General features: G+C 38.2%; 1 protein-coding gene across 12 annotated transcripts in view; it reads right to left on the minus strand.

The window, feature by feature from the left end:
• The window catches only part of NPAS3 (neuronal PAS domain protein 3), a 908953-nt gene that overhangs the window by 125790 nt on the left and 755987 nt on the right, over positions 1–27176 (minus strand). For all 12 annotated transcript variants that reach the window (XM_058293563.2, XM_058293564.2, XM_058293562.2 and 9 more), the window contains one exon: positions 10257–10431. In XM_058293563.2, coding sequence (XP_058149546.1) covers positions 10257–10431 — 175 coding nt within the window. The remainder of the gene's footprint in view (positions 1–10256; positions 10432–27176) is intronic.

Genomic DNA, 27176 nt, shown 5'->3' on the forward strand with positions numbered 1-27176 from the left:
GGTATCTTAGTTTCCTAGGCTTTCCATAACTAAGTATCCACAAACTGGGTGGCTTAAAACAACAGATATTTATTGTGTCAGTTCTGGAAGCTGTAAGCATGAAATCAAGGTGCCAGCAAAGCCATGCTTTCTCTGAAGAAAGCCATACTTTCTCATGGTGTTTGGCTTGTGGCATAATTCAGTCTCTGCCTCTGTCACTTGGCTGTCTTCTCCCTCGGTATCCAAATTTCCTTTCCCATAAGGACCCCCACTCATATTGGACTAGGGCCTATGCTAATCCACCTTGGCCTCATTTTAACAAGTAACATCTTCAAAGACCCAGTTTCCAAATAGGATCACATTCAGGAGCCTAGGGATTAGGACTGAACATATCTTTTTGGGGGACAATTCAATCCATAACACACAGTAGTTGTATAATATGACCTTTAAGGGAAGATCCTTTCACACTTGAGATTTTTTTTTGGATTGTGAAGTGATTAAGTAATGTTTTCATTGGATCATTGCTCTGTTTAACCTGTTATACTTAAAACTTACCACATCAATTTCAGATGCTTCACCCTGACACTCCAGTTCCTCCATGATCTGGTTCCGTCCTAGATAAATATCCACCTTTGCTTCTGTGAGGAAGGGAAGGCTCCTCCTTGCCTTCCAAATGTGGCATCCTCACCCTCACTGTGCTATGTGAAATGAGTTTCCTATAGGATGGTCTCTTTCTCCTTTCTCTCAGATTGCTTTTCATACAGGGCCAAGGCCAGTCATCCCTCCTCTTCAAAGCCAGCCCACAGTCATTGAGCCTTTATTGTTTTTGTTTTTTTATGCTATCACTGAGGATAGCAACACTACCTTTTTTTTCCCCTTTTTTTCAAATAGATGACCCGGTGATGAACTGTTTTCCAGACAGATGTTACATCTTCTGCCTCTTTTGTTTTCTGTAAGCATCTAGCAAAGTGTTCAAAACAAAAGACATGGCCTGAGTTCAAGTTACAGGGTCACAAGCCACTCTGGTGCAGGACAAGTCACTTAGGATTATTTTGAGAAAGAAATCTAAATTACTTATAACATGCCTACTCTTGTTATTGGAACACATAGGTAAAAATGTAATAAATCTATTTTCTTATAAATCTATTTATAAGCCTTTCTAATCTTATAAATAAATCTATTAATCTTTATTATTGTTGTTATTAGAATACTTACAACAGGTTTTACCTGAGTAGAAAAAGCTCAAAGTGTCAGTACCATTCTCCAAAGTGAGGGTTTTTTGAAATTCAGTTAGTGAAATCAGCTTAAAGTACAAGTGGAAGGAAGGCTGGCTGGGGTACCTCCCACTCAGAAAAGTCCCAAAGAGCCTGAAGGATCAACACCCAGAGGAACTAATAGTCCTGTGACCCTATCATGGCAGCAGGCACTGTATTAGGCTATCAAATTAAACAAACAAACAAAAAAACCCTGAACATTGACACTGTTTATCAATGTCCCTGACAGTCATGGTCAAAGTAATACCTGGGCAGCTCAAAGCGATTTGCTCCTGAAAAAGCAAAAGTTCCTGGGCTGTTAATTTCAGAGTTGAAGTTTCAAACCTGAGATAGTTCTGCCAAGACTGCTAGCAATAGTGGCTGGTGCTACAATGCCACCGTGCTCATACCCCGTAGTACCGTGAGTGTCCTCAGCACGCTTCCTGCACTGTTTTAGTGATCTGACCCCTCACATACTGCTCAGTTCCCAGAATGCAGGGAGCTCCGTCTTTGCTTCCTCAATGCTTCGTATAATGCTTGACGCATGGCAGACGTTCATTCTGATTAGCAACAACTAGAGAAAAGACACAACTGTGTCCTCCCCTAAATTAATTTTGTCAACTCACAGACATGTGGCAATGTTGTCACATTTCATGAATGGATATCTCCAGACCTCCTGCTGGGCTTTATTGCTCCCTTGCTCTTCTTCCATTCCTTGCCCACCTTGGGATACTGGTTCTGTAGGGAGAGCCTGGAAGAGCTGCATAGAGCCAGGCCCAATGCCGGCTGAGGCTGAGTGGAGGTCAAGTGTACAGAGACAATTCTGGCTGTGCCCTGACTGGGAAGACATATGCTAAATGGGGACCAAGGGACTCAGGGCTGAGTTTTGCCTTTAATTCATTCAATTCAGGTGCTACTTACTGTTCACTCTGGTATAAAGAGTTTCATTGTAGTGATGAAGTCAGAAGATGCAGAGGGATAGAGAGTTGTAGTACTAAGAGACTAAACAGTATTAAAAAAAAGAAAAAAAGATGTTTTAACCCAATGAAATGTGTGCCTACAGGAATAGTTAGGTTTCTCTTTGGACCTAAAAAGACCTTGGACAAAATTCTTCTGGCTAGATTTCTACCAGGTTTCTATCTCCTTTTCCATCCAATTCCTAGGCTTCCTACCTAATCCAACCCTGACAGTGAACACTTCATTCTAATCTTGGCTGCTCAACTAAACTGTGTGGCTTGGGGCAAGTCAGTTAGAATTTCCGCCACTTTTTCACCCATCTGTAGCACAAGGATTAGACACTGACCTGTCTCAGGAGAGGGTGTGAATTAACTCCCTTACTTAGTGGCTTCTGTGCTCTGCATGCACCAAATTGCATAAGAATGCCAACCATTAGTGGTCTGAACACAGCTTTGCTTCTAAAGAACAAGCTACACTCTTGGCCAAGAGCTGACAACTGGACATTGCAAACTTTACACAGAAGCATTATTTCCAGTATTTTCCCCAACCTTGAGTAAACTGCTCATTAGGGGTGGAAATTGTTTCTAGCCAGTTCTATGAACCCTGCAATGCTTAGTCAATGTCAGATAACTGATCCTTCCTGAGTCTACTGTTCAGTGAATGAGGAAGCAGAATGGTACAACTTTGACAGGGAGGAAATTTCTGAGCAGTGATTTGCATTAAAAGCAAATAATGTATGCTTTGTTCAAGGCAAGAGTTACAGAAATAGAATCTATACCTTTAAATTATCCAATGACAAAGACAGGCACTTTTTTTTTCATATGGAGGAACAGGTCATCCATTGACAATTTGTCTTGGGTTTCATTTAAGAAATTCTAAAAATGTATTGCTTATTACCATAGGTAAAGGGAAGTCAAACTTATGACCTAGAAAAGCGATATAAAACAACTGTTAAAAAACAATGGTTTTAAAAAATTGATTAAATCTTCAATTGAAGAAAATATAGAAAAAAAAACTCTATAAATGGATTGAACCTATTGTGTATTTTGATAAGATGCCTATGCTTCTATCACTGAACAAACTACACACGCCTATGCTTCTATCACTGAACAAACTACACACTACCCTGAAAATACCATTATATTAATTTATATTTTTAAAAAATGCTTTTTTGAGTTGCAACTACTGTGATATAAATTTTGGAGGGGAAAGTTAGTTTGAGAAAGGCATGGAGAAGTATGCTGAGATTTAACAGTCTACTCCTGGGAACAAAAGGGAGGCTGTCCTTTGGTAGCTGTGCCACCAATGCCGATTTTCACAGGGTCAGGGTCTCAGCCCCCAAGATGCCTTGGGCTGGGGCTGTGCATTCTGAGGGCAGAGCTCAGGTTCTAGGCCAGGGAAGTCGGGGGAGGGAGATACTTTACCTTACTCTTCCTTAGATCTCTCAGGCAGGATTCTAGAAGGGCCAGGTTGCTTTGCAAGTGTACTCACTAGACAGACAAGCACACCAAAGCGGAAGCATACACAGATTCAGGGGTAAGTGTGCCTAGGCCTTTTGAACCAGGGGGGAGCAAGAGAAAGTATTTAATTCCCTTTTGTAACAGTTTCAAGTGATCTTTAGTTTAGCGTGGAATGAAGGCAACCTTTAAAAACAGCCTGCTTTCTGCCTGAAAAAAAAAAAATGGTACCAGATCAAGGTAGGTTTTTGAGACAAAAGAATCCTTCTGAGTTCAGCAAGGTAGTCGCTGTGTAGAACTAGCTTATTTGGGGAGTATCATAACTCAGAAGTGGCAAAAGTGTTTTCCTTTTAATTCTAAAGAACAAAGACATGATTCTGTTTCAAGATAAGACATACCTTGGCTTTTCCCAGGGTTTACTAGAATATATATATATATAATATATATTGTATATATATATAATTTTTAGATAAAAGCTAAGTTTATTCCTAAATGATGCTCCATTTGGGTTATGAAAGGCTTAGTTTTTATTAGCTTTTTTCTATTAGATTTGACACATAACTGTGCACATGGGTGTTAGCTGGGGTCAGACTGGTTTGGGGGAATTGTGTACTTGTCTGGATCATTGCTACAGATACAGTAGAGACACATTTCATATTCAATCCATCAAAGATAACCGGGCTACCTTATCTGATGGATTTATCTTTGCTTATGTTGTATGAATATGGAAAGGAATTAAATGTGTGTTTACAGTTTGATAAACATTCAACATAAATTATGCATTTTAATTTCATTTATTAGTTGGGGACTATGGAAAGCAGGAATTTCACTGCATACAAACTGCCATTCAGATCGAAGGATTAGCAGTTTCCTGAAAAGGTGCACTAACTGTAAGAACAAAATCCATTTCTGTCTTCAAGTAGTCACTACGTGGTATTCAGAGTTTTCAAAAAGGCAATAGTAGAGTACAGCTCATGCCAGTGGCTACACAGCTTGTTGATGACACTTCCAATGGATCCAATGTTGTCATCAAGAATAAATCTAGTGCTGATAAACCTCCTAACATTTGACAACTTTTACGAATGTTGTAGTCACCACCGTAATATTTAAGAACTTGGACTGGTCTTTTAGCATTAGCATGCGAAGCCATCCTCATGATATTATCTTACCATATAATGACTCCGAAAATCTTACAGAGATTAATGGTGATAACATAATTCCAGAAAGTCGCCACTCTATATGTAGAAATATATTGGCAATAAAAATCAGCCACTGTGTGCCTTTCCCCAGTTGGGGATCTCTCACTTTTCTTTGATTTTTAAAGCTTCAGATCAATAACTGGAGTGACATTATTAACAGTTCCCTCAACACCTTGGCCAGCGCTAATATTAAATCCATTACACCTTCTGTTTGACATTTGCAGTACAGCAGAAAGTGCTGTAGATACAGTCACGTTGTCTGGGGACTGGGGTTGGATGTGGGGTTAGTAAGATGGTTTCCCTTGCCTGACTTCTAAATTCAGTTCATTGATAGGAAATTTGAACCAATGAAAAAAAAAATCAAACCAGTAAAAATAAATTTTAAAACCCCCAAAACCTTATACTAGGTGGTAAATAATTCATCCATCAAAGTATGAGTGCATCTCTTATCCAAGCAGTGTTTGAAAGAAAATATTGACCTGATCCTCAGATACAGTTTTACATTTTTATTGTTATTCCTAAACATTTGTACCTCTTATTATATCTCTTATTATAAAAACCATCTAATGAATTCAGAGGAATTGAATTCCTGTTCCTGTAAAATCAGGAGCTGATCAAATTTACCACAGCATAGAGACATAAGTAGAAAATGCAGATAATTTCCATTCAGGCAAATACTCGACTGCTTCAATTTTGCTTGCTTTTAAAATATTCAGGACATAGAGAGGGCATACTGGCATAAAGATCACACTACCACAATGATTATCTTAACCTGATTAAACAGGCTAGATTCTGCCTAAAACTTTAAACAAGACACTCTAACTTCTATTTTAGACAACCACTGAGTTAAGTATGCTGCTGGAGTTCTTCTTCACCCAAAATACCAGCTCATATATTTTGCTAACTTGTCTAAATCCTGGTGTAGTATCGATTTCTCCATGAGTTGGCATCCATTCAATAAGCTACAAGAACCCCTTGTCCTGGCTCAGTTCACTCCAAAGGACCCTGGTTTGTTACTCATGACAGAGGTCCCACAGCTAAAAGCTGATTGTTGGCTAGTGGGAAACAAACCACTGGAGGCAGAAAAGGGGATTTCATCTTAGAGAGAGAAACATGACAGGAAAGATGCCCATGATGGTATATGAAAAAGAGCAGGTTATTATTTTAATAACTTATATATATATGCATATATACACACACACATATGAAACCACTACATATCCATATATATATATAGAGGCACAGCAACAAGGTCTAGAAGGATATGAAATGCATACATATGAACAGTGATTATTTCTGATTGTGGGATGTTAGTTGGCCTTTATTCTGTTTTCTGTAGTCTCTGAATATTTCACAATGAGCATGAATCAATTTTATAACTGGAAAAAAATAAATCTCTTTTATTAAGAAGAAGAAAAGAATCTCCCAAATTTTATGACCTAACCTAAAGATTATTATTCTTTGCCTTCAAAATAGGGAGCTGTTTAAAGTTACTTCTGTATTTCTTGAAAGAGTGGCTTTTCTGTTTATTAAGCATTTAAAAGATATGGCACTGTAATCTATTAAAGGAAGAGGATAGCACTCATAATCCCAAGATTGCAGAATCATTAAGAGTAATGAAAAGATGCAAGCAGATCTATGAAAGGAAAATGACCCATCTATATGCCATGTTCCAGAGGCTGTGTATTCCCATGTTGCGGAAGCCTGAAAGAAAAGAAAAATGCCTGCCCGCAGGACAGAGAAGAACACTCTCTTCCAACATGTGCAGATCCACTTCTAAATAGGCAACCTTGAACTTGATAGCTTTTAAAAACAAGGCCATGCATTTATTTTTCTTATGCCTGCCTTAAGATTCCTCTGAAAGAAATATCATGTTTACTCACCTATTAATACATGTGCATACGTATAAAATGTTTATTTGCGTTTGCTGTCCAGTCAACAGATTTTTTATTTTTCATTATCTTGAGACTGGTTCAGGACAAGACAATCACAGGGCTGGCAGTTCAAAGAAATAGAATTCCTACTGTGGCATAGTATCACTGCCTCTTAGCTGGTTTAGTCACTTATTTCCTTTTATTATAATGCCAAATGTTATTTAGATTTCAGTCATTTAGTAATGCTACACTGAACACATCAAGGCTTCTGAAAAATTCTACACCTACTAGTCCCTTTATTTTCATAACAACCACACACTGATATCCCTTTTCTATCCAAATTACACCACTATTTTAAAAAGAATCTGTCTTTTATCTGAGTTTAAAAGATTATAATGCAACAAAAAACAGTCTTCAAAAACGTTCCTTCGTGTTATTAAGAATTAGGAAATCTTGTTAAAATTCTTTTAGCCTTTGAGAAACATAAGCAGCTTTGGGATGTAGTGCCTGGCATGAACTTTTAAAGTAATTCCCTTAGAGCCATCATCTGCATTAGTGAAGATATTTGGTTAAAGGTAGCACCCTATGCTGCTTTTCAGTATTTGAGCAGTCAATCTAATTGCTTTTTTTAAGCCAAAGATCGAAAATAACCAAGACTACAGACTTTTACTGCAAAGAGAGCTTAATACTCTCTAATGGTGAGAGAGACACTCACTATCAAGGAGGAGAAACCCCTCTTAAATGACTGTAGCTAATGAGCCCAAGTTGTTAAGGAATGTAGAGAGAAGTGTTTTCAATTTCACTAGTTAGGATGGCTACAGGAAGACTGGGAAGGCAGGGGAAAGAAACCTACCTAAATTTAGGGTACTTTTCAATGTTAAATTACAGAGTAACTTTAAACACAAGTACCATGGTAATCATTGAAGGGGCTATGCATTCCCTAATATCTGGAATTAAAGGATTCTAAATGAGAACTGAGTTCTAACAGTGTACATAGAGCTGTTTTATACATGCTAGTGCTTTTATTAGAGTTCTGGTAGTAATTCTTAAACTAGTTTGACTTTGACTCTAGCTTAGGCTGGCATCCTAGCAGAACTGGTTTATGGGTTCTGGATTTTTTTCCCTTCAGATCAAAATCCTTTCCAAGTGACAATACACCCTCCAGATGTTTGGGGAGATATCAATCTCAATATGAATCAATGGTGTGATCTGGCTGCCAAGAGGACCTAATTCAAACTCTGCTGAACAGAAGTAGAGTAACCTATACTGTGAAAGGTGACAATTCCCCTGGTCTGTACCAGTCAGAATACTTTAGAGAGCTATGTTCAGTTCTCAGAATCATATTTTTAGAATGTGACCAACAAACTGAAGCACAGTCAGAGGAGGGTGTCTAGGGTGGTTAGGGGCTTAGAAACATGTTATTAAATGTTTGTGGAATTAGGGCTGTCTGGCCTGAAAAAGAGAAGGCTGAGGGGAAGAGGGATGGATGATTTGAATGGGCTGATTTCACACATTTGATGACGGGGATGAAGGAGTAAATCTGCAAAGTGGTCCCAGAAGGCAGACCTCAGGTCAGTGGGGAGGAGTCACAGCAAAGCAGGTTTTGGCTCTGTATCGGGAATCACTATTAGAACTGCTCAGCAGTGGAATGGGAAGACTTGTAAGTTAGAGTTGCTGTAGAGGGGTGGCTTGCCTTGGTGCTGGAGATTGGCTCAAAGACCATGAAGATCCTTCTAGATTTGAGAGTCTGTGATTCAAGGAAACAAAATCCAATTTCCCTGGGGGCGGTGGGGTTGAATGGGACCTCATATTTTTTGAATGTAATATTTAAAAAAAAAAAGAATTAAAAAAAAAAATCCAATTTCCCAAGGCCTTACTTTACAGTAAGACTTATAAACTTAAATACTTGCACACTGTTTTTAAGAGTCATGAGCAACCCATTTATCCCAATATAACTCTAGAATTAAAAATGAATAAATAATTTTCCTGTGCCACTTCTCAAGTATACCCAGCTATGAATATTCTAATGACAAAAATGCAGTTCCAATGATCTCAATGATATACCAATTTGGTAAAGTAAGTGAGCTATGGCATAAGAATATATGACTTTCCCCCCTGAACAATGTTACTTTTATTTTTAAAGGGTAAATGTAGTCTTAAATATTCTCCTTTCTCATGTGTGGGGCTCACTGGAGAACGATACTGATGCTATAAAATAACACTATGGGATAGGGCCCAAGACGCTGCAGTTAACTACAATGAGGAAATGTGGATTGGTTTTAGATGGAATGAAAATATTTCCGGAAGAGACAAATCTATTTTTTCCCTTCTGTGTGAGCAGACATATTGTGATCATTTCTAAGCAGGCTCAAGTATTTTGCAGTTATTTTAATATTAATCTTAATAAATGTTTTCTCCTTTTCTTTCTAATAAAATGCTTTTGTGTTGCGACTGTTTTAAAACAGCAGATCAAGTAAAGTACAAACATCTTTAGAGAGTGCAAAAATAATTTCCCAAGTAAGCAAATAAAACTTTGCACTTCAAATCAGGCCTTGATTCATTAAAAATCTTAAACTTCTCATGAGAAAAATTAACATTTAAACCACTGCTGCTTGGCCAAGCACTCCACCACACAAGAATATGAAATATCTCCTCTAAAAAAGTACAAAAAGGACAAAACCACAAATGTGGAACTTCAATTAATTTAAAGCCCCAATCAGCAAAGAATAAATCCTTCGCAGATCTAATTACCAGCGCTCTCGGAAGACCCAGGCCGACCAGCCAATCTTCCCCGTGTTTGAACAGCTTGATGAACTAGGGGACTGATGGATATCAAGTCATTTTGTTTAATTTATAAATGGATTTTCCCCTAATACTTAAATTATCATCAGTACAACACAATGAAAATGGGAACATTCTGAATGCAAAGTCTATAAGAGTCCTGGAAGGAATCCCAATGAGGAATGTCACCTCTGTTCATTCCTCTATACAATTGATCTAATTAAATACTAAGGGTGGAAAGGCAGTTTAAAATGTAGCCATTTCTGTTTTCTTTTTAGCCTGAATTTATCTGTTCACATCTTTCAAGTACCTTCTGATGCTTAAAAAAAAAAAAAAGCCCAGGATTGCTGCCAGTCCCCTATACATATAATCGTCCACAAGCTAATATTCAAAAAGCTTCTGTCATAGATTTAGCTGAATAATAAGTAAATGCATTATATTTAGCCATTGTAACAATACAAGGAAGAGGGCGTTCCAAATCTGAACCTTTTCCCTCCAGGAATTTGAAGGAGAAACTAAAGGAACTTGTACCTTCTAACATGTATTGTTCAGCTGAAATTAGATCTCTGGATTACTTTTATTAAAACGTCTGTTTTCAAATTTCTTCCTTATTTAATTACTGCATGGGCCTGAAAACTGCATGGAATTGTTAAACACCGCTAGACCTATTTATAGTTTCTTCAGCTGGCAACTTGAGCGCAATCAGTTAGCAAAGAGCCTGCCCAGCAACCCACAGTTTGGGATCGCAATTCCCACCTGGCTCTGGGGTTTCCGACTGAGAGGAGGAAGATGCTGAGCTGGCTCCATCCTCAGCAGTGCCCTGTGAGAGGAGACCCCGCCCAGGCGGGAGCTTCATGCCCAGCTGCTCTGCCATCTCCACGTGGTCCCCCGGGTGGACATAGTCAAAGACACTGCTTCCTGTCAGCTCCACCTAGAGGGGGAAGAGAAAGGGTAGGAAAGAAAGGTGTCACAGGCTTTTCCATTTTCAAATCTAGCACCACTAGATTCTGGCTCACATTCTAAGCAGAAAAGGAAATGTATTCTGGCCCCAGAAAAAATTCTGCTTCTTAGTTTCCTCCTCAACTACATACAGATTCTTGGACTTGAAAGGATACAATCCCCTCCACCCCACCGCACACGTATTTATTTAGCAATCGTTTAGCCTGTTTCTTCTCATATACTGTTGTTCGCATAAAGCCAAAGCATTCTGTGAAATGTGCACAAGACTGCCTCGCATTCAGCTGTTTTAGCCGCGCATCATCAAATACTTGCATGTTTGGTGTCAAGCGAATGATTGACTGAATTCTACAGTTTTCTTATTGAGAAGTTTGGGCTTTGCATAGAAACAGCCAGGGATATCAGCAGAGAATTGTCTTTAAAGTATACAGATTTCCAATATGCATTCTTATACTTATCAGCTTATTTTTATGTAAATTTAAATGTAAGAATTGCTGCTTATGATCATTGGCAAAGGCATAATGTTTTCATTAAATATTACTCATTAGCTCTGTAATCACAGGGAGAATTTTCCATGCAAAAAAGGTCAACTGGGGTCTGAAGCAACCATTTTTTTTTCTGCTGGTATCAGCTTGTTTTGCCTTCAATCTAATAAAATAGATGGTACAAACCTCCTTGAGGGCTTTTCAAAAAATGTTTTATTTTGTGTATTCTTTGTATTAGGCTGACTCTTAAGGTAGAGAATGAACATCAATGTCAGAAAAGTGTCAGCTTGAAATGGAGGCACTGCCCATTTCGGTGCTGTCAGGCAGGACCCCAGACGGGTCTGGGGGGGCATAAGTAGTAAGGATTGGTCTTACCCCTGTACTCTTCTGATGCTACAACTCTTACCTCATTTCAAGAACAGCAATAATGCTTCTAAAGTAATGTATATGGGTTACAGATACTATAGGTACAGTAAGAGATGTGTCAGCATCAGGACAAGGAAAGCTTTTTCCCAGGGCACTAACGGGTTTCCTGGTCCCCAGGAGTTTAATGGTCTCAGGCCAGCTATGTTGCACCCTGGCTGCTGCAAGAGTGTCATGTTTTTACAAGCTGCTTGGTGAATATTTACCTAGAACCCCTTCCTACCTCATTTCCCTTTCCTATGCTCTTGCCAGCATCCCTCCAAGTTCCACCCAAGTGCCCACACTCTTCTTTCTGCCAAGGAGGCATTCTGGCGGTGGGTGAACTGTCACAGAGCATGTAATACCCATATTGATTATTATCCCCAGAACCCCAAGTGCTGCTAAAATGATCACACCTCCTCCCAGGCACCATTTTATTAAAATCTTAACATGCTACACATCTTCAACATCTATCAATTAAACAGAAGCATAGTCAGAAAAATGGGAGGCTGTATTCAGTTTAGTTAATAGCTGTTCCTGAAAAAGGCTTGCATAACTTTTATGGAAAATGAGCTACTTACGTTTTGCTATTAAATTACACCGTCCTTCTGTATTACCCGACTACTGACTATCATTTTACAATAACTATTTCCTCCATTTGGTATTGTTACAGAGCGTAAATCAGGATTCATAAATGATCAGTTCCTATCCTCTGGGAGGGAGGGATTACATGTAAATAATCCTTTTAATGTGTGCCTTGCCTCTAAGCATTTCACACAGCAATAAGTGGGTAAACTGACTTTGAGCAATTAAGAAATTAAATGAAACTAATAAAATGTGTATTTTAATATTTCTTGATGGTTATTTTGTTTGGGGATTAGTGAATATGAAGAAGTCACTCTCATTTTGCATGGAGTCCAATTGCAGTACTTTAATAAACTATTTCTGTCATTTTTCTTGTACTTTTTTTTTTTTTTTTTACTTAATACCGCAATGTGCCTTTTGGCACACACACCACAGATTGTGCTAAGATGACCACACAAGTGGGAGATATAATAGATTTTTTAGAGATGCTAGTCACTGAATATTCATGTAAGCCAGGCTTATGGAGAGGATGAGTAGGTCACTATCTCCACAACCTAATTTGCTTGGACGCACAGGTAATTCCTTTCTGTAAAATAACATCCCAAGTACCACACATCTAGAGCAAGACTGAGTCACAAAGCACCACAGCACAGTATGGCACGGGGAGGGCTTTCTTCACCAGTGGGCTCATGGGATCCCTGGTCAAGATACCTCAAAGTGTAATACTGGATGGTGAGGTTGGCACTGAAAATTAAACACTAATATAATTTTCATATATGTACTGTAGGGGAAAGCACAAACTCTTTGGAGTCACAACCTAAGTGTGAAATCATTTACCTAACTGTTCAGTGGTAGAAGTAGGGCTGTAAGCCCAAGTGACTAACCTCAGTCCACTGCTTTTCTCACTAAACCTTTGTGTTTCTCTCTCTTTTAAACATGAAGACTGAGTAGGTAAGACAGACTAGAACTCATATTTCCTGTCACCAAATTCTGTGCATCAAAATAGACTACAGAAACCAAGACTGGAAATGCTTTATTTGATGAGCAGACGTTACTTCATGTTAGCTTCAAGTGGGAAAAATAAATAGAGCTCTAAACCAGTATTGCTATAGTTAATTAGGTACTTTTAATGTTCAGTTACCATCTCTTCCAAAACTTTTGCCCTCTGAGAACTAAGCCTAGTGTCTTATATACCGTAGGTCTATCATAAGTGTGTGTGGGTTGAGTAATTTAATAAATAGGTGTATAAGCCTGAAAAAAATTGCTTTATTTGTGCTTGATTCTGACAAGAGTAGGTAGGTTCTTTTTTATTGTTAATATTTAGGGTATTAATATTATAGCATTATTTACTCTGTAAATGAGTTTCCAATGTAGCACCCATAATATATCCATTTCCAAGTACTTGCCATATGCATTAAGTCCTATACTTTCTGTGGACCACAATTGATCTTAACTTAAGATAGAATTATATAAATGCCAGAAAAGGGCAAGTTATTGGGGAAATCTTTTAGAGGAAAGTGGCCATCTTTCAGAGCAGGTGGTTTTCCAGTCTTGGACAATACTGAGTTTAGTTGGTTGGTTTCTAACTTCCATACCCCCATGTTCTCATTATCTGAATTCTAACATAGTTCCATAAAAAATGATTTTTCTTAACTATCCCTTCAAATCACGCAGAAATTTATAGAAATTTCACTTTTCATTGGTTATTGGTTCTATCTTCAATTCTTAATTATGATCTACATAATGGAAAGGTATAGCTTTTTTCCCTAGTAGTGTGTTTTTCTCATTCATGCAAATTGCATTCTAAGGCAAATGTGAGAACCTCTTCATTACTTTATTGGTAGTAAAAACCATGTTCTGTTAATTAAATCTAGAAAACAAACCCATGGGACTTTGAATCATTTCTCTGGCACAAAAAGGATAAAGTAAGCATGACTGTTTTCAACCTTGTCCACTCAGTCTAACTTTACTCCCATGATGACTCTACAGAAAAAATTTCTTAAATTTCTTATCTCCTTATCTCTCCCCACCCTACATTCCCATAGAGTCTTCCAGGATAAACTATGGGCATCAGTGCCTTCCCAAATAGCCTGTAGTCAAGGTAAACCACACAGCCTTCTTCAAATTTACTTCACATTCTGTTAGCTTGCATGTAATTTGCAAACTAGACACAGATGATTTGGTATCTCTGAAGCTTCCTGGGGAAAAATGTAAATATATTATACAGTGGTTTGAGTTGGCTTTTCCATGTCAGGTCATTGTACCCTGCTGGTAGATAGGATGGGGGACTAATTTGTCTTTTCATACATCAAGCAAGCATGTCAATAGCCCTTGCTTGGATCCCTGGGGTGAGCAATACTTTTTAACTACAGCAATGTACTAACAGTGCAACTCATTTAATGCAGTGCTCCTTTGATTGAAAGGGTTTGGTACAAATTAGGAAACAGGCAGCAACAGTGTAAGTCATCTCCATATTGGGAAGACTTAAGAGGACACTTTTCTAAAGAAAGATGAAAATATCTGTTAAAAATATATTTCTCTCTAAACATATTTCAGTCTTAGGAATAATACGAAGTTTATTTTACCACATTAAAAGGGCCATTCACAGCTGACCATTTAAGGTAGAATTTTATAAATCTTTTGTAAGACGTTGGTTTTTAAAATTTCTTGAGAGTACTGCAATTACTGAGAGGACTGAAGATGCTCTGAGTTAAACACTTTCATAGGGGTCCTCTTGCAACCAGACCCGTTCCCAAGGGAGATGCCAGCAATATTTCGATAGGGGTGCACCTAAGAGAGGATTATGTTGGTGGCAAGTGGCTTGGTAACCTAGTTCCCAGATAAGGCTTTCAGATCTGTTGGTACAGACCTTGGCATCCTGGTTAGAAAACTGTGACCTAGGATAAGACTGAAATTCTATTTCACCATGGCAAGGTAGGATTTGTAGTTTTTCGTGTTTTTTTTTTTTTGGGGGGGGGTCACATTTATATTATTGAAGGATAATAAAGTGATAAAAGAATAAAATATAAGATGTGATAGCTTGATTAGTATTGGTTTTCTTTGGGTTTACTGGTATCTTAATGCCATCTTCATAACTTCCTATATATTGCAGAACGCTCTTGAATATTTATGAAGTGTTTTGACAGAAACTTGATGTTCTTTACTGCTCTGTCTCATTCTATGTATTTGCTGACTTATCTGAAAAAAAAAAACGCATAAAAGCATTGGGTCTGTTACAGAAATATGTGTATAAGTTAGTAGAAGAAGAAGAAAGGTTCTATATCAAAATGATGAGGAAGAATGAAAAATTCTTCCAATCTCATCAAATCAGAAAACGAATCCACTCTCTTCTTAAAGATATGTTAACAGAGCTTTTCCTTAGAAGAATTTGAGCTAAAGGATACCACATTATGCACTTATTTTATCCTCAGAAATAAACATTTCTACTCCTATGAGAATCAGTGAGGCCAAGTGCTTTTTAAATTTTTATTTATTTATTTTTTGTATACTTTTCTACAACCCCTGGAGTGCCCAACTTGAGGCTTTGCAACTAACAACATCCGAAGAGAATACTGCATAACTGGTCCTGAACTTTGATTAAGAAGTGCCATATCGGGAAACAGACTTTGGCCCAGTGGTTAGGGCGTCCGTCTACCATATGGGAGGTCCGGGGTTCAAACCCCGGGCCTCCTTGACCCGTGTGGAGCTGGCCATGTGCAGCGCTGATGCGTGCAAGGAGTGCCGTGCCACGCAAGGGTGTCCCCCGCGTAAGGGAGCCCCACGCGCAAGGAGTGCGCCCCGTAAGGAGAGCCGCCCAGCGTGAAAAGAAAGAGCAGCCTGCCCAGGAATGGCGCCGCCCACACTTCCCGTGCTGCTGAGCCGTCTGACAACAACAGAAGCGGACAAAGAAACAAGACGCAGCAAATAGACACCAAGAACAGACAACCAGGGGAGGGGGGGAAAATAAATAAATAAATAAATAAATTAAAAAAAAAAAAAAAAAAAAAAAAGAAGTGCCATAATTCCAGCGGATTTCCTAGTTCTCAGACAGGAAGAGGCAGGCTATTGGAAAACTAGAAGGAAAGAGGGAAATAAAGAACTAATTGCAGATACTGATTCAGACTTGGGCAGAGTTACTTGGAACGATGTGCCTACCTTTATGACTAATATCATTCTCAGTGGTTGAATTGATCAAGCAATAATCAATACTCACTGTGAAAAAGTCAGAAGTGTTAGGTGTTCATTCCAGAGACTCGGATTCCCACTAAATATCACTGAGTAAAATTTAAATGCTCTCAGAAAACAGTCTGTGTAGTAAACAGATGCAAGAACCTTTTGAGCTTTCTCCCTTATTTTTATGTTCAAGAAATAAAATGTATGCTGAATTTCTTTTTTTTTTCTTCTTGTAACCATGGTTTAGGTATTTCTCCATCACCCCACATTATGGAAGCATTGATTTTACAATAGTTTTGATATTTTTGATATCCTTTTCTTTTCATTAAGAGACAGTGTTGGGAGAGGATGTGGCTCAAGCAGTTGAGAGCCTGCTTTCCACAAAAGTCCTGAGTTCAGCTCTGGTTCCTCCTAAAAAGAAACAAAAAAACCCCAAACAACAAGCAAACAAACAAATGAAAAAAACCAACTCAAGGGAGTCGATGCGGCTCAGTGGTTGAGCACCTGCTTTGCATGTACAAGGTCTGGGTTCAATTCCTGGTACCTCATTAAAAAAAAAAAGAAAATGGTTAAAAGAACCCACATACTGCCTCAATATTGAGAGGACATTACATCATAGGAATGAGCCCAGGGATCTGTGTACATGACTAAATCAAGAAATTTTAAAACCTTGTTTTACAAGGTTCCTCTAGTTTTGAAGTTTTAAAGTGTCTCAAGGGCAGGAAAGGCCAACTTTTTAGTATTTATCATGGTGCTAGAAAGGAAAAAAAAAGGATACATTTGTAGGTTACATCATAGTAAAACAAAGTAAAAAGTGAAATGATGCCAAGAAAGAAGCATTAACAATCTTAAAAGTAACTGAAGTCAATGTCCCTTCTCTGAAGATCAAATGAATAATGATGTTACTTTCAAAGTTTCTTCATTACCTTGGTTCTGAGGAGACCAATCAACATAAATACTTAATATTGGCATACTTAATCCATTATCCTCAATTTTTACATGGTTCACTATCTGTCATTTAAATCTGGATATACAGGGAGAAGCATGTTCTGCATAGCCAGACTTCAGAATTTATATCTTAATTTTTGTTTAATTGTTTTTGTTATTTTCAAAGTGAATTCTGTCCTTTTCCCTTTGTCATGCAAACAAGAAAAAGTAGAAAATACTTGTAAGTTAAGCTTGAAATTTAAGTGTTACCCTGATTCCAAACAGCCCTTGTTTTGACGGTCCTTTTTTAGAAGAAAGATAACTGAATAAGGAAAAAGGTAACATTCATGGGGCTGACTTTTCCATTTGATTTTTTGAAGGTTATTCAGGGTGACTTATTTTATTCTAGTCACAGTTAAATAATATGGTTTATATGACTAAAACTGGTTATGCTTAGTGCACACAGATAATATATAATAAAATGCACATAAATAATAAATCATTAATCTTTCTTGATTGATTTTCAATGGCCTGCTCTATGATGGAAGGCCAGCTACATCTGTCCTCACCAAGTGCTAAGTCACAATGTTTAATGCTGTTGAAAGAAAAACAAAGAATAGCAAAACCAGAAATGTTTAACGGAGATAAGTAAGAAAAAGCAAAATAAAAGGAGGCTCTTGCTCAACTGATGTTTCGTTTCTCAGATTGGAGCATTATATCAATGCTACATTTCAAACAACTGACTCCCTTCTTCCATGTCCCAGTGAGGGGTCTCGAAAAATCTCATTCAAGAAAGTCAGAAAATGTGCACTTCAGCCATTGTAGAAAGTGGGTGGTAAGTGCATGTCAAGATATTAATCTGGGGTTAATAATCCAATGGGAAGAATAAAGAGGAATAAAATTGCGTAATGATCAATTACGGATCCTTCTAGAACCTTTCCTTTAATACGGTTAAGCACATTGTGGGAACTTCCTGAAAGCATGTGGGCACCATGTTCATAATGTGTAATTTGTTTTTAGTGAATTACAATAAGAAAAAGACCTACTATATTGATATTTTATTTTGGCTGTTGTGACTACCAACTGAGGTAGTGTTCGAGGTTATTTTCTACGAAGCAAGTCAATACCTTGAGCACTTTCTAGGTGCTATTTTAAAGGAACAAGTTAGATTCACAACTGCTTAATAACAGACTGTGAGTTAGTCTTGTTAGAATAGGGAATGTAAATAGAACTGGCAAGTAGAGAAAATGGATCAAAATAAATGAGTCATTCCAGAGGCTAAAAGCAGTGCTATGTTTCTTAAAGATACCTAGGGGGAGGTGGCGAGTGTTAAAGGAAACCCGTTTGAGAATTCTATATTGTGTCTTACCAGAAAAATGCTCTAATCACACATATATCATTTGGCATTTTATTTCAAGGCTTCAGGCACCCCTTGTTTATTCATACTATGTCTAGTACTATAGACACAGGAGGCTACTGAGTACTTAAGTGTGGCTAGTCTGAATTGGAATATGCTATGTCAACTACAATGGATTTCAAAGACAGTAGAGAAATTAGAAGAATGAAAAAGTATATTACTAAGTTTTTTAAATAATGATTACATGTTAAATAATATTTTGGATTAGATAAAATATAATATGAAATTAATTTCATGTTTCTTTTTACTTTTTAAAATTTGGTTATCAGAAAAATTTAAATTACGTGGCTTACAATATATATCTATTGGACAGTGCTGCTTTAGAACTAAAGAATTCCTAGAGTGGAGGAACATGAAGTATGAGAATGATATGAAGATCATAATACAGGGTCAAAGTGCAAGAGAATGAAACACAATGGAGTTTGAGCAATGTCTTTAGAAGAAAAGGAATAAACCTCTAGATTGAATCAATGAGTCAATCAAATACTTATTTGTCATCTGTTTTCTACAAAATACTGTATTTGGGATTACAGGGATTAAAAGAAGCATTGAACTCAGCACTTGCTCTCAAGGAGCTTCCAGTCCTCTTTGGGGAAATAAGACAAGCACATGCAATATTAAATAATATGGCAATTATAAATAATAGCACAATATAGTACATGATTAATTTGCCATATTAGTGGTATGTATCAGTACTCTCAAATTTCTCAAGATCCTGTGGAGATTTCTTTAAAAAGCAGATTCATAGGTTCCAGAGATTCTGGCTCCATAGCTCTGGGATAGGGCCTGGGAGTCTGCATTTTTAAAAAGCTCCAGGCAGCTGATGATAATGCTAGTCCACCACCCACACTTTGGATAGCACTGGCATGAATGAGTACAGGGGAGGTCATGAACTGAAAAGTGGTCTGGGACAGCAACTTCCATGCTGGCACCATGCAGAGAACAGAATGAAAAAGAGAGGTGACTTTGAGGAAACATGGGAGGACTTCAAGACACAGTGGGGTCGTCAGTACCCTTGAGCTTATAAAGGCAGGGGTGGTGTGCTACATTGTTGTTGGGTTAAGCCTAGGATATTGGGGAAGCAGAAGTTAGAGGCTCAATAAACACTAAGTGATTGATTTTGACCTTAAGGAGATGCATCAATGCAGTGTTCATTAACAACTCCCCCTTCCCCCGCCTTAAAAAACTGAAGAACTGCTCCAATTAATCATAGGAAATGTCATATCTTGTTTTTCTTTGCAGGACTGTACCTCAAAGACAACTGTCTCGTGTAGTCCTAGGCTGAATAATTGTCACACTTTGAACTAACTTCTTGTCCCTCTTATGTAAACCCTGGATCTAAGATTCTCATTTCATTTGTTCCTGTATCTGATACAGTCAAAAGGGCTGTTAATGATTGGTGGGGTTTTCCCCAATGGAGGATCATAAAACCTATGTACCTTCTGTTTTACTTTGCAATTTTTAATCTAGCTCCTTCCTTTTCCAAAGAGACTTTAGTAAGTTTATTGTCTCTCTACCTGACCATGAGTCTTTCAATAGTAGGGTTATCCAACTTCTCCTCCCAAAACAGGCAAAAGAGCTCAAGATAAGGAACAGCTGGCTAATATTCATTGATTCAAAGTGTTTGACTAGTATCCCAACAAGAAATACCTGGCTATTCCCACATTTCTGTGTTATCTGAAGATGGTGATAAGGCTCAGTAACTGAAAGACTCTTTCTAAGTTTTGTTCCAGATTCTAAACCAACAGCCAGCTACCATACACACTGCTGCCATAAGAGAACCACTGGTACATTGGAAATTAGCCAGCAAATTACTTGCAATGTTGTGCGTTACTGATTTTAACTAAATTTACCAATCCATCTCACAAGTTTCACATGTAGTTATCAAAACCTTCAGGATTTACCATAACTCATCAGTTTTCCTTCAAAATGCAATGGAAGAGTAAAAAAAATATATATACTTTGGTTGAGAAAGGTTGGGAGTAGGTGGGAAGAGAGGGGTGAAAACTTATCAAAAGTAAAATTGGATTAAGAGTCAATCAAAATCCAACTGTGAATTTATCATTTCAATGAATTTCAATGAATGGTTTAAAATCTGTTTGAAATCTATTTGAAAATGAATATGTAATAATATAGACATATCTCCTTTTCAAAGCCAGTATTGTCAGATGTATTCTGAGCATTATAATTCATGAACGGAGTAGATGACTATTTGAAAAGTATTAAAATGAGCTGACTTTTCAATACAAGTGTCTTCACAATAAGTTTTTCTATTCTCGGCAATTCAGAAATGTAGACAATTGTGCTAGAAAAATAATATGTATTGTAATATTCATTGTACAGTAGTAGTGTAGTAAGTGGCAATTCTGGACATTACAAGAGACACAAGGATTATTTTCTGTGATTGCACAGAGAATACTTGGATTTCTTGTGAAGCTTTTGCATTGGAAATGAGATTCATCAGTCTGAACAGGGCAGGGTTAGAGCCCTTAGCAACATGCTTATTTTGTAGAAGGTCACTCAATAATAACTTCCTCTGCCCTCCAAGCTTATTAAGACTGACTGGCATATATTAATGAAAACACCTGATTCTCCAACCATAAAACCCAGACAAAGACTTTATTTTAATATTAAGGAAGGAACCCTTAATTAGCAGGGTTTCAAAAATGTCAGCTTCTTCTATTAGCTGTTCTGGTCCATCAAAGCCATAATCCCTACTGTCAAATTTCATCACATGATAGACAGTTTGCTGGCTGTCTTTTTTCTTCTTTTACTGATCATAGTGACTGAAGCTTTTTAATTTTTTTTATTTTGCCATCACGTTTAACAACTCATTGTGCATTTGCCTGTTACACTCTTGATTTTACCACTTTCCAAATCTCTTAGCACATGTCAGTTAAAAAGTGGGAGAACACTGAAGAAACACAAGTATACACACAAATACATATGCATTCTTAGGCATATAATTAAGGACTCTTGGATGACCTGGTTTTGCTTATACTGATTGCCCTCATGAGTTTGTAAATGTGCTGCCCAGAAAACACAGACAAATAAAATAGTCTCATAGATGAGTTCCCATTTTTGATAGTCAGGGAGAAGGGGGCAAATTTTGAGGAAGAATCCAGGATCTTTTAAGATAAACATTTATCACTATTAACTATGAACTTACCTGCCTGTTGCAAGGAATTCATTAGAGTACCTTTGCTTTGCCCTTTAGAATAAAGATAAAATGACTGCACCCAGCAGGACAGAATAAATACATAGTTCTTAAAGTATTTATGTTTTAATCTGATTCAAAATATTTACTGATGATTAAACCCTTTTGTAAATGGAAAATTTCATACTGTCCATACTAAGAGGACTATAAAAATACAAAACAAAATAAAAACAAGGGTGACTCAAGGATTTCATGGGCAACTTTTATGAAGACTCAACTGCACCTTTCCTCATCCATAAAAGGATGTGGGCATCTCAAGGCAACAGTTTTAATGTTTAGAAATAAGTTCACAGGGAAGTGCACTTGGCCCAGTGGATAGGGCATCTGCCTACTACATGGGAGGTCCGCAGTTCAAACACTGGGTCACCTTAACCTGTGTGGAGCTGGCCTATGCACAACGCCGATGTGTGCAAGGAGTGCCAGGCCACGCAGGGGTGTCCCCCGTGTAGGGGAGCCCCACATGCAAGAAGTGCGCCCTGTAAGGAGAGCCGCCCAGTGAGAAAAAAGTGCAGCCTGCCCAGGAATGGCACCGCACACACGGAGAGCTGACACAGCAAGATGATGCAGCAAAAAGAAACACAGATTCCCGTGCCGCTGATAAGGATAGAAACGGTCACAGAAGAACATACAGTGAATGGATACAGAGAGCAGACAACTGGGCAGAGGGGAGAGAAATTAAAAAAAAAAAAAGGAATAAATTCACAAATAAAAGCTGGAGAATGAGCTGATGGAGACTGCTTGGGCCTAGAAGACTTATCTATTAGAGAGTGTTAAATTCATACCCATTCTCTTTAAGTGTGGGATTAGGGACAACCCTGATCAGACAGGAGGTCAGAGAATACAGCCCTGTTTTCTTAACTCACCCACTTGGCATCACTCAAGTAATGGGCAAAGTGCATCCATTCTTATTAGTACTAGGTATTTATTTTTCCTTTAAAATTTTTCCTCTTTAGTTCCAGACCAGAAAGTCTATCCCTCTTGTACTTTTGCATATCCTTATTTAATCTGATCTATTTCTTCCACATGGAATGATCCAATTCCTCTCTGAACTGCAGGAGAGCTGCCCTGGGGGTAGAGTGGGGTGCGGGAGTGGGGTGCTGGGGTGAACTCCAGTGTCTGTGTGAAAAGCTCAGGGCTTTTCCGTTTAATAAAATCCACTTAGTTCCTTTATTCTTGTGAGTTTTCTTGTTTCTACCATTGGCCATCCCTTTGTTTTTCTCAGCATCTACTCTATTACCTCAACAGTCTTACATAAGCAAAGACACAAAACAAAGCCAGATAATCCCAATGTCAAGTCACTAATGAGTCGTTATGACTCTAATGCTAATTTTTTTTCTTCCTTAGATGAAATAGAGCTAGTTGAAGGTACGTTTCCTGGTAACCTATTAGTTGAATTTACAGCCAGCAGTCCCATACTATCTAATGGCTTTGGGTGACTGTCCGCAATTACTATTAAGTCTCTTTTTCTCGCTTTAATTGCATCATTTAGAAATGAAGTCACTATTAGAGGACTGATGAGTTCCTGCCTTTTCTGCTGAACAGTTAAAAACGAACATCCCAGGATAGCTAGACAGACAAGGTATGTTTCTTGGACTAGAGACATTTACTTAGTATTTGGGACAGCCAGGACCAGTTTCATGGCTAATGGAATACACCAATGGGAGCCCTGTTCCAGGGGTTTTCTACTATTTACTTTTACATGCTCTTGGTAGAGAGTACTGGTATGAAGGCAGCCTCTACACATGGACGGCCTGGGATTGAAAGCATTTCCCCTCCCCACCTTGGGCAAGTTTTTTTTACTGTTTCTTCCACTATAAAGGTAATAATGGTACCTACCTTCCCGTTATCAAAATTAAATGAGAGAATGCATCCAAATTGCCAAATAAAGTCTCTGGCAAATAGTGAGTGATCAACGAGTGTAACTGAATATTCACTGAACTGTAAAGTTCCTAAGAGGAGAAGCCATATCTGCTTAATTCACTGCTACAGCCTCTGGTACATAGCAGGTGTTCCATATACAATCATCAGATGAATGGATGAGTGTGTGAATGAGTACATAGTATTACAATTTTACTGAGAAATGAGCTAATTCAGAAGGGTGTGGTGTTTGAGGTTCCAGAATCAAGTGGTGGCTTATCCATTCTGCTGATGCATTCATTATATTAACAGGGGCCTATGCTTGCACCAACAAACATGATCTCCGGAATTTAGGATCAGATTTGAGACTGATGAAAACTATGACCTCCATCCCCAAACCCTCCCTGACATTACAAATAGTTTCTGGGAATTTGCAAATTCTCTGGGCCCACCTATGGGGTCTTTGGATACATCTGAGGTACTCTAATATCACTTTCTAACTAGAGCAGCTCTACATTGGTATGTTTTATTTGTTTTTGATCTTTCCATAAGTGTTAACTTGAAATAAAAGTAGTATGAGAAACACAACTTGACTTGCTGCCATACCTCAGGGGTATATGGAATAAAAGTTTTGGATTTAGAAGAAAAGGATAGAAATGGGAAGACAACCAAGTTAAGGTGATACTATTAAAGTTAAAAGGCAGAATACAAATGACTAGCTTATAAGTTTACCTGGGTAGCAAAAACGTCTATTTTCCTTTACCTGCTCCTCCCCATCTTCACCACTGATTCTTGGAATGAGGGTAGATATGTCACCATCCCTTTATTATCTCTCCAGTTTTCAACTTGCTACCTTGAAGAGACATTCACTGCTTCCAATGATGACAATAGGAAATTAACTAGAAAATACATTATAAAATGCTGTAAGTACATTAAAAAATCCCCCTTAATTTGTACAATGCCTATCAATATAAGAGTGGAAGCCTTAAAGGCTTGCCATTCTTTGAGGTTGAGACACTGGGGAAGGAGTTGTGGTAGCCATTCCAGAAAATTCATACCTAAGATTTAGGATCAGAGGCAAAATTTGGAACAAGAGACAATATTTGGTTGGAAAGATCAGCGTTTCTATCACTTCCTGAAGTCAGTTGACATCCCTTATCTGCAACAAGATGCTACCCACTTATTGAGATGCGCCACTAACCTGCTGACAAGGGTAACACTAGTATCTTTGCACATAATGTGCATAATTAATGCTTGTGTATTTGGACAATTTTATATGAAAAATAAATCTGTGGACTCTTCTTGCCAATCAATAGCAGCCAGAATTATGTTAAGTCACCTGGAACTGGGACTGACGAAGTGTAGAGACAGATGAAACATGCACTGATTCCTCCTTTGCTTCTTTCTCTCCCCAACTTCCTTAAGAAATTTGATGTGTGCTGGAGGAATAATTTCCCTAACTAATTTCACCTTCTTTTCTCTCCAGTCTTAAAATGTCATACTTGCAGAGAAAATGGAAATGACTTGCTCCAGGAACATGAGGAACTTAACACTCTTCTACTTAGCTATTTATGTGTACTTTTTTCAAACCCTGTTCTAGAATGAGGGCTTCTGGGTGTTGGGGATGACATCCTGTTCATCTTTATAGTTCCCAAGACACCTAATATTGTGCTCACTAAATATCTGTTGATGTGATTAAACTGATGCTCTCAAAACACTTTCTGGTATGTTGTCTCTGTCCCCCTTGGAACCCAGGATCGTTGGCCTCGGTCAGACTGAAGACCTGAGATCCAGAACTTAGGGGGCCTGCCACAATCTCACAGCTGCATCGGTGGCAAAATCAGAGTTAGCAAACAGTAGCTTCTCAGTGGTCTTCATCGTTTGAGACACTGTGACTCTGATGGGGGAACATAGGCTTTGGAGTAGGAAAGGCCAAGCTTTGAGCCCCAGCCTTGCCAGTTTCTACATGAGTGACACTGAGGAGGTGATTTAACCTTTGAAAGCCTCTGTTTCCTCAGATATAAAATGGGAGTTTTTACTTCTTCCTCTTAGGGTTGTTGAGAGAAGTCACTGAGATGAGTTATGTGCTTAGTATATAACAGGTAAATAGTGCCTGTTATGCTAATAATGTTAATAATGCCACCATCATTATTGCTATCTACAGGTACTCTTTTGCCCAGAATCAGGATTGATAAGAGAAACCAATACATGGCACAGAGTTTGCACAATACTCTCATTTGTCAATCATTTTAGAAATTCCCATAGTGTTAACTTGAAGTTCTCAATATATCTCAACCACAATCCTCTTCAATTAGGTCTAATCATGATAACAGTCTGATTAAACAGTGGGAATTTGATACTCAGCTTATATCTTGCCTCATTAGCACAACAGCATGAACAGGGTAAGGGGGCCACCTGGGAATGCAGTTGAGGCAGAACTACCAAGTGAGAAAACTGGCGGCCCCAGCATGTATTTAGACTGATTCTCAGGAGCTGTTCCCGTATTTACTCCTGCTCAGAACATGTGGTTTGGTCTCAAATAGAAAACTTGTTGCAAATTGCATGGCTTTTCTCCAATTTTGTAGTTTTCTGAGACCATGGAATGAAATATTAGAACTTGTTACCTTGGAGAGACACGAGGAGGGTTAAATAGGAAAAAGCAAAAGCGAACAACAGCAGTAACAACAAAAAACTAAATGGAAAAGGGTGTTTTGGTTTCCCGAGTAAGGGGCATTCTTTTGGAAAGCTGAGCTAATGTCCCTAATTCTCCTGGTATTTGTACAATTTCTATAATATAAAAACAGATCTTTCTCTCATCCATTTGCCCTTTCCCATCTCTCTTTCAGTTCTTTCAGTCATATATTTTGGCTTCTGTATGTTCAGACATGAAAATTGAAAATGTGCTCTTAAGTGTTTACATTAATTCCCTTCTAACACCTAGCTGAATAATGTACTGGGTATACACCTACCCTGTTGTGTAAAAGATTTCACAAAGCTACACATATACTCAGAATTATCTGGGGAAAGCAAGAGTCAATTTGCTGTTTTAGAAAAAAAGAAAGCAAAATTAACTAACAGGTATAGGGAAAAAACTGTGCTTTTTTTTTAAGCATAAGCTGATCTCAGGGTGTACTTGGGAAGATTCAAACACTATCTGAGGTAAGTTGAAAGGCTGCATAAGGTAGCCAGGAGAGCAGGGTTCCAGCGTCATCTTTGTGACTAACTAACAGTTATGACTATATGGGCTATTTTCCCTTCTTCGGTCAGTATACTCATGGAAAAGAAAGGTTAAATTAGTAAAATGGTCTATCAGCCTCTCTGAGTTTTATCTGCTTCATCTCTAAAGTAGAGGTAGTTGCGTCTACCTTGAGCATGTTTGGGGGATTAAATAAAATTGTGTGAGTAAATTACCTACTGTAGTGCCCAGCATATGTACTCAGAAATTCTAGTCTTCCTCCCTTAAGTTTCTTCCAACTTAGAACATTTTGGAATGATCTACAACATGCGGTGAGCTCCACTAGCGCCGTCATCAAATAACACTGTTATTGCAATGGATACACCTGGCATCCATTCCCTGTGAGTGACCTGACTCATGACTTCTAAAAAATGAGGGTCAAATTGACTCTCATCTTTCCAGTGCTGATAGAAGCCCCATC

The sequence above is a fragment of the Dasypus novemcinctus genome, chromosome 3, assembly GCF_030445035.2.
Source record: "Dasypus novemcinctus isolate mDasNov1 chromosome 3, mDasNov1.1.hap2, whole genome shotgun sequence".
In the NCBI taxonomy this organism is placed as follows: Eukaryota; Metazoa; Chordata; class Mammalia; order Cingulata; family Dasypodidae; genus Dasypus; species Dasypus novemcinctus.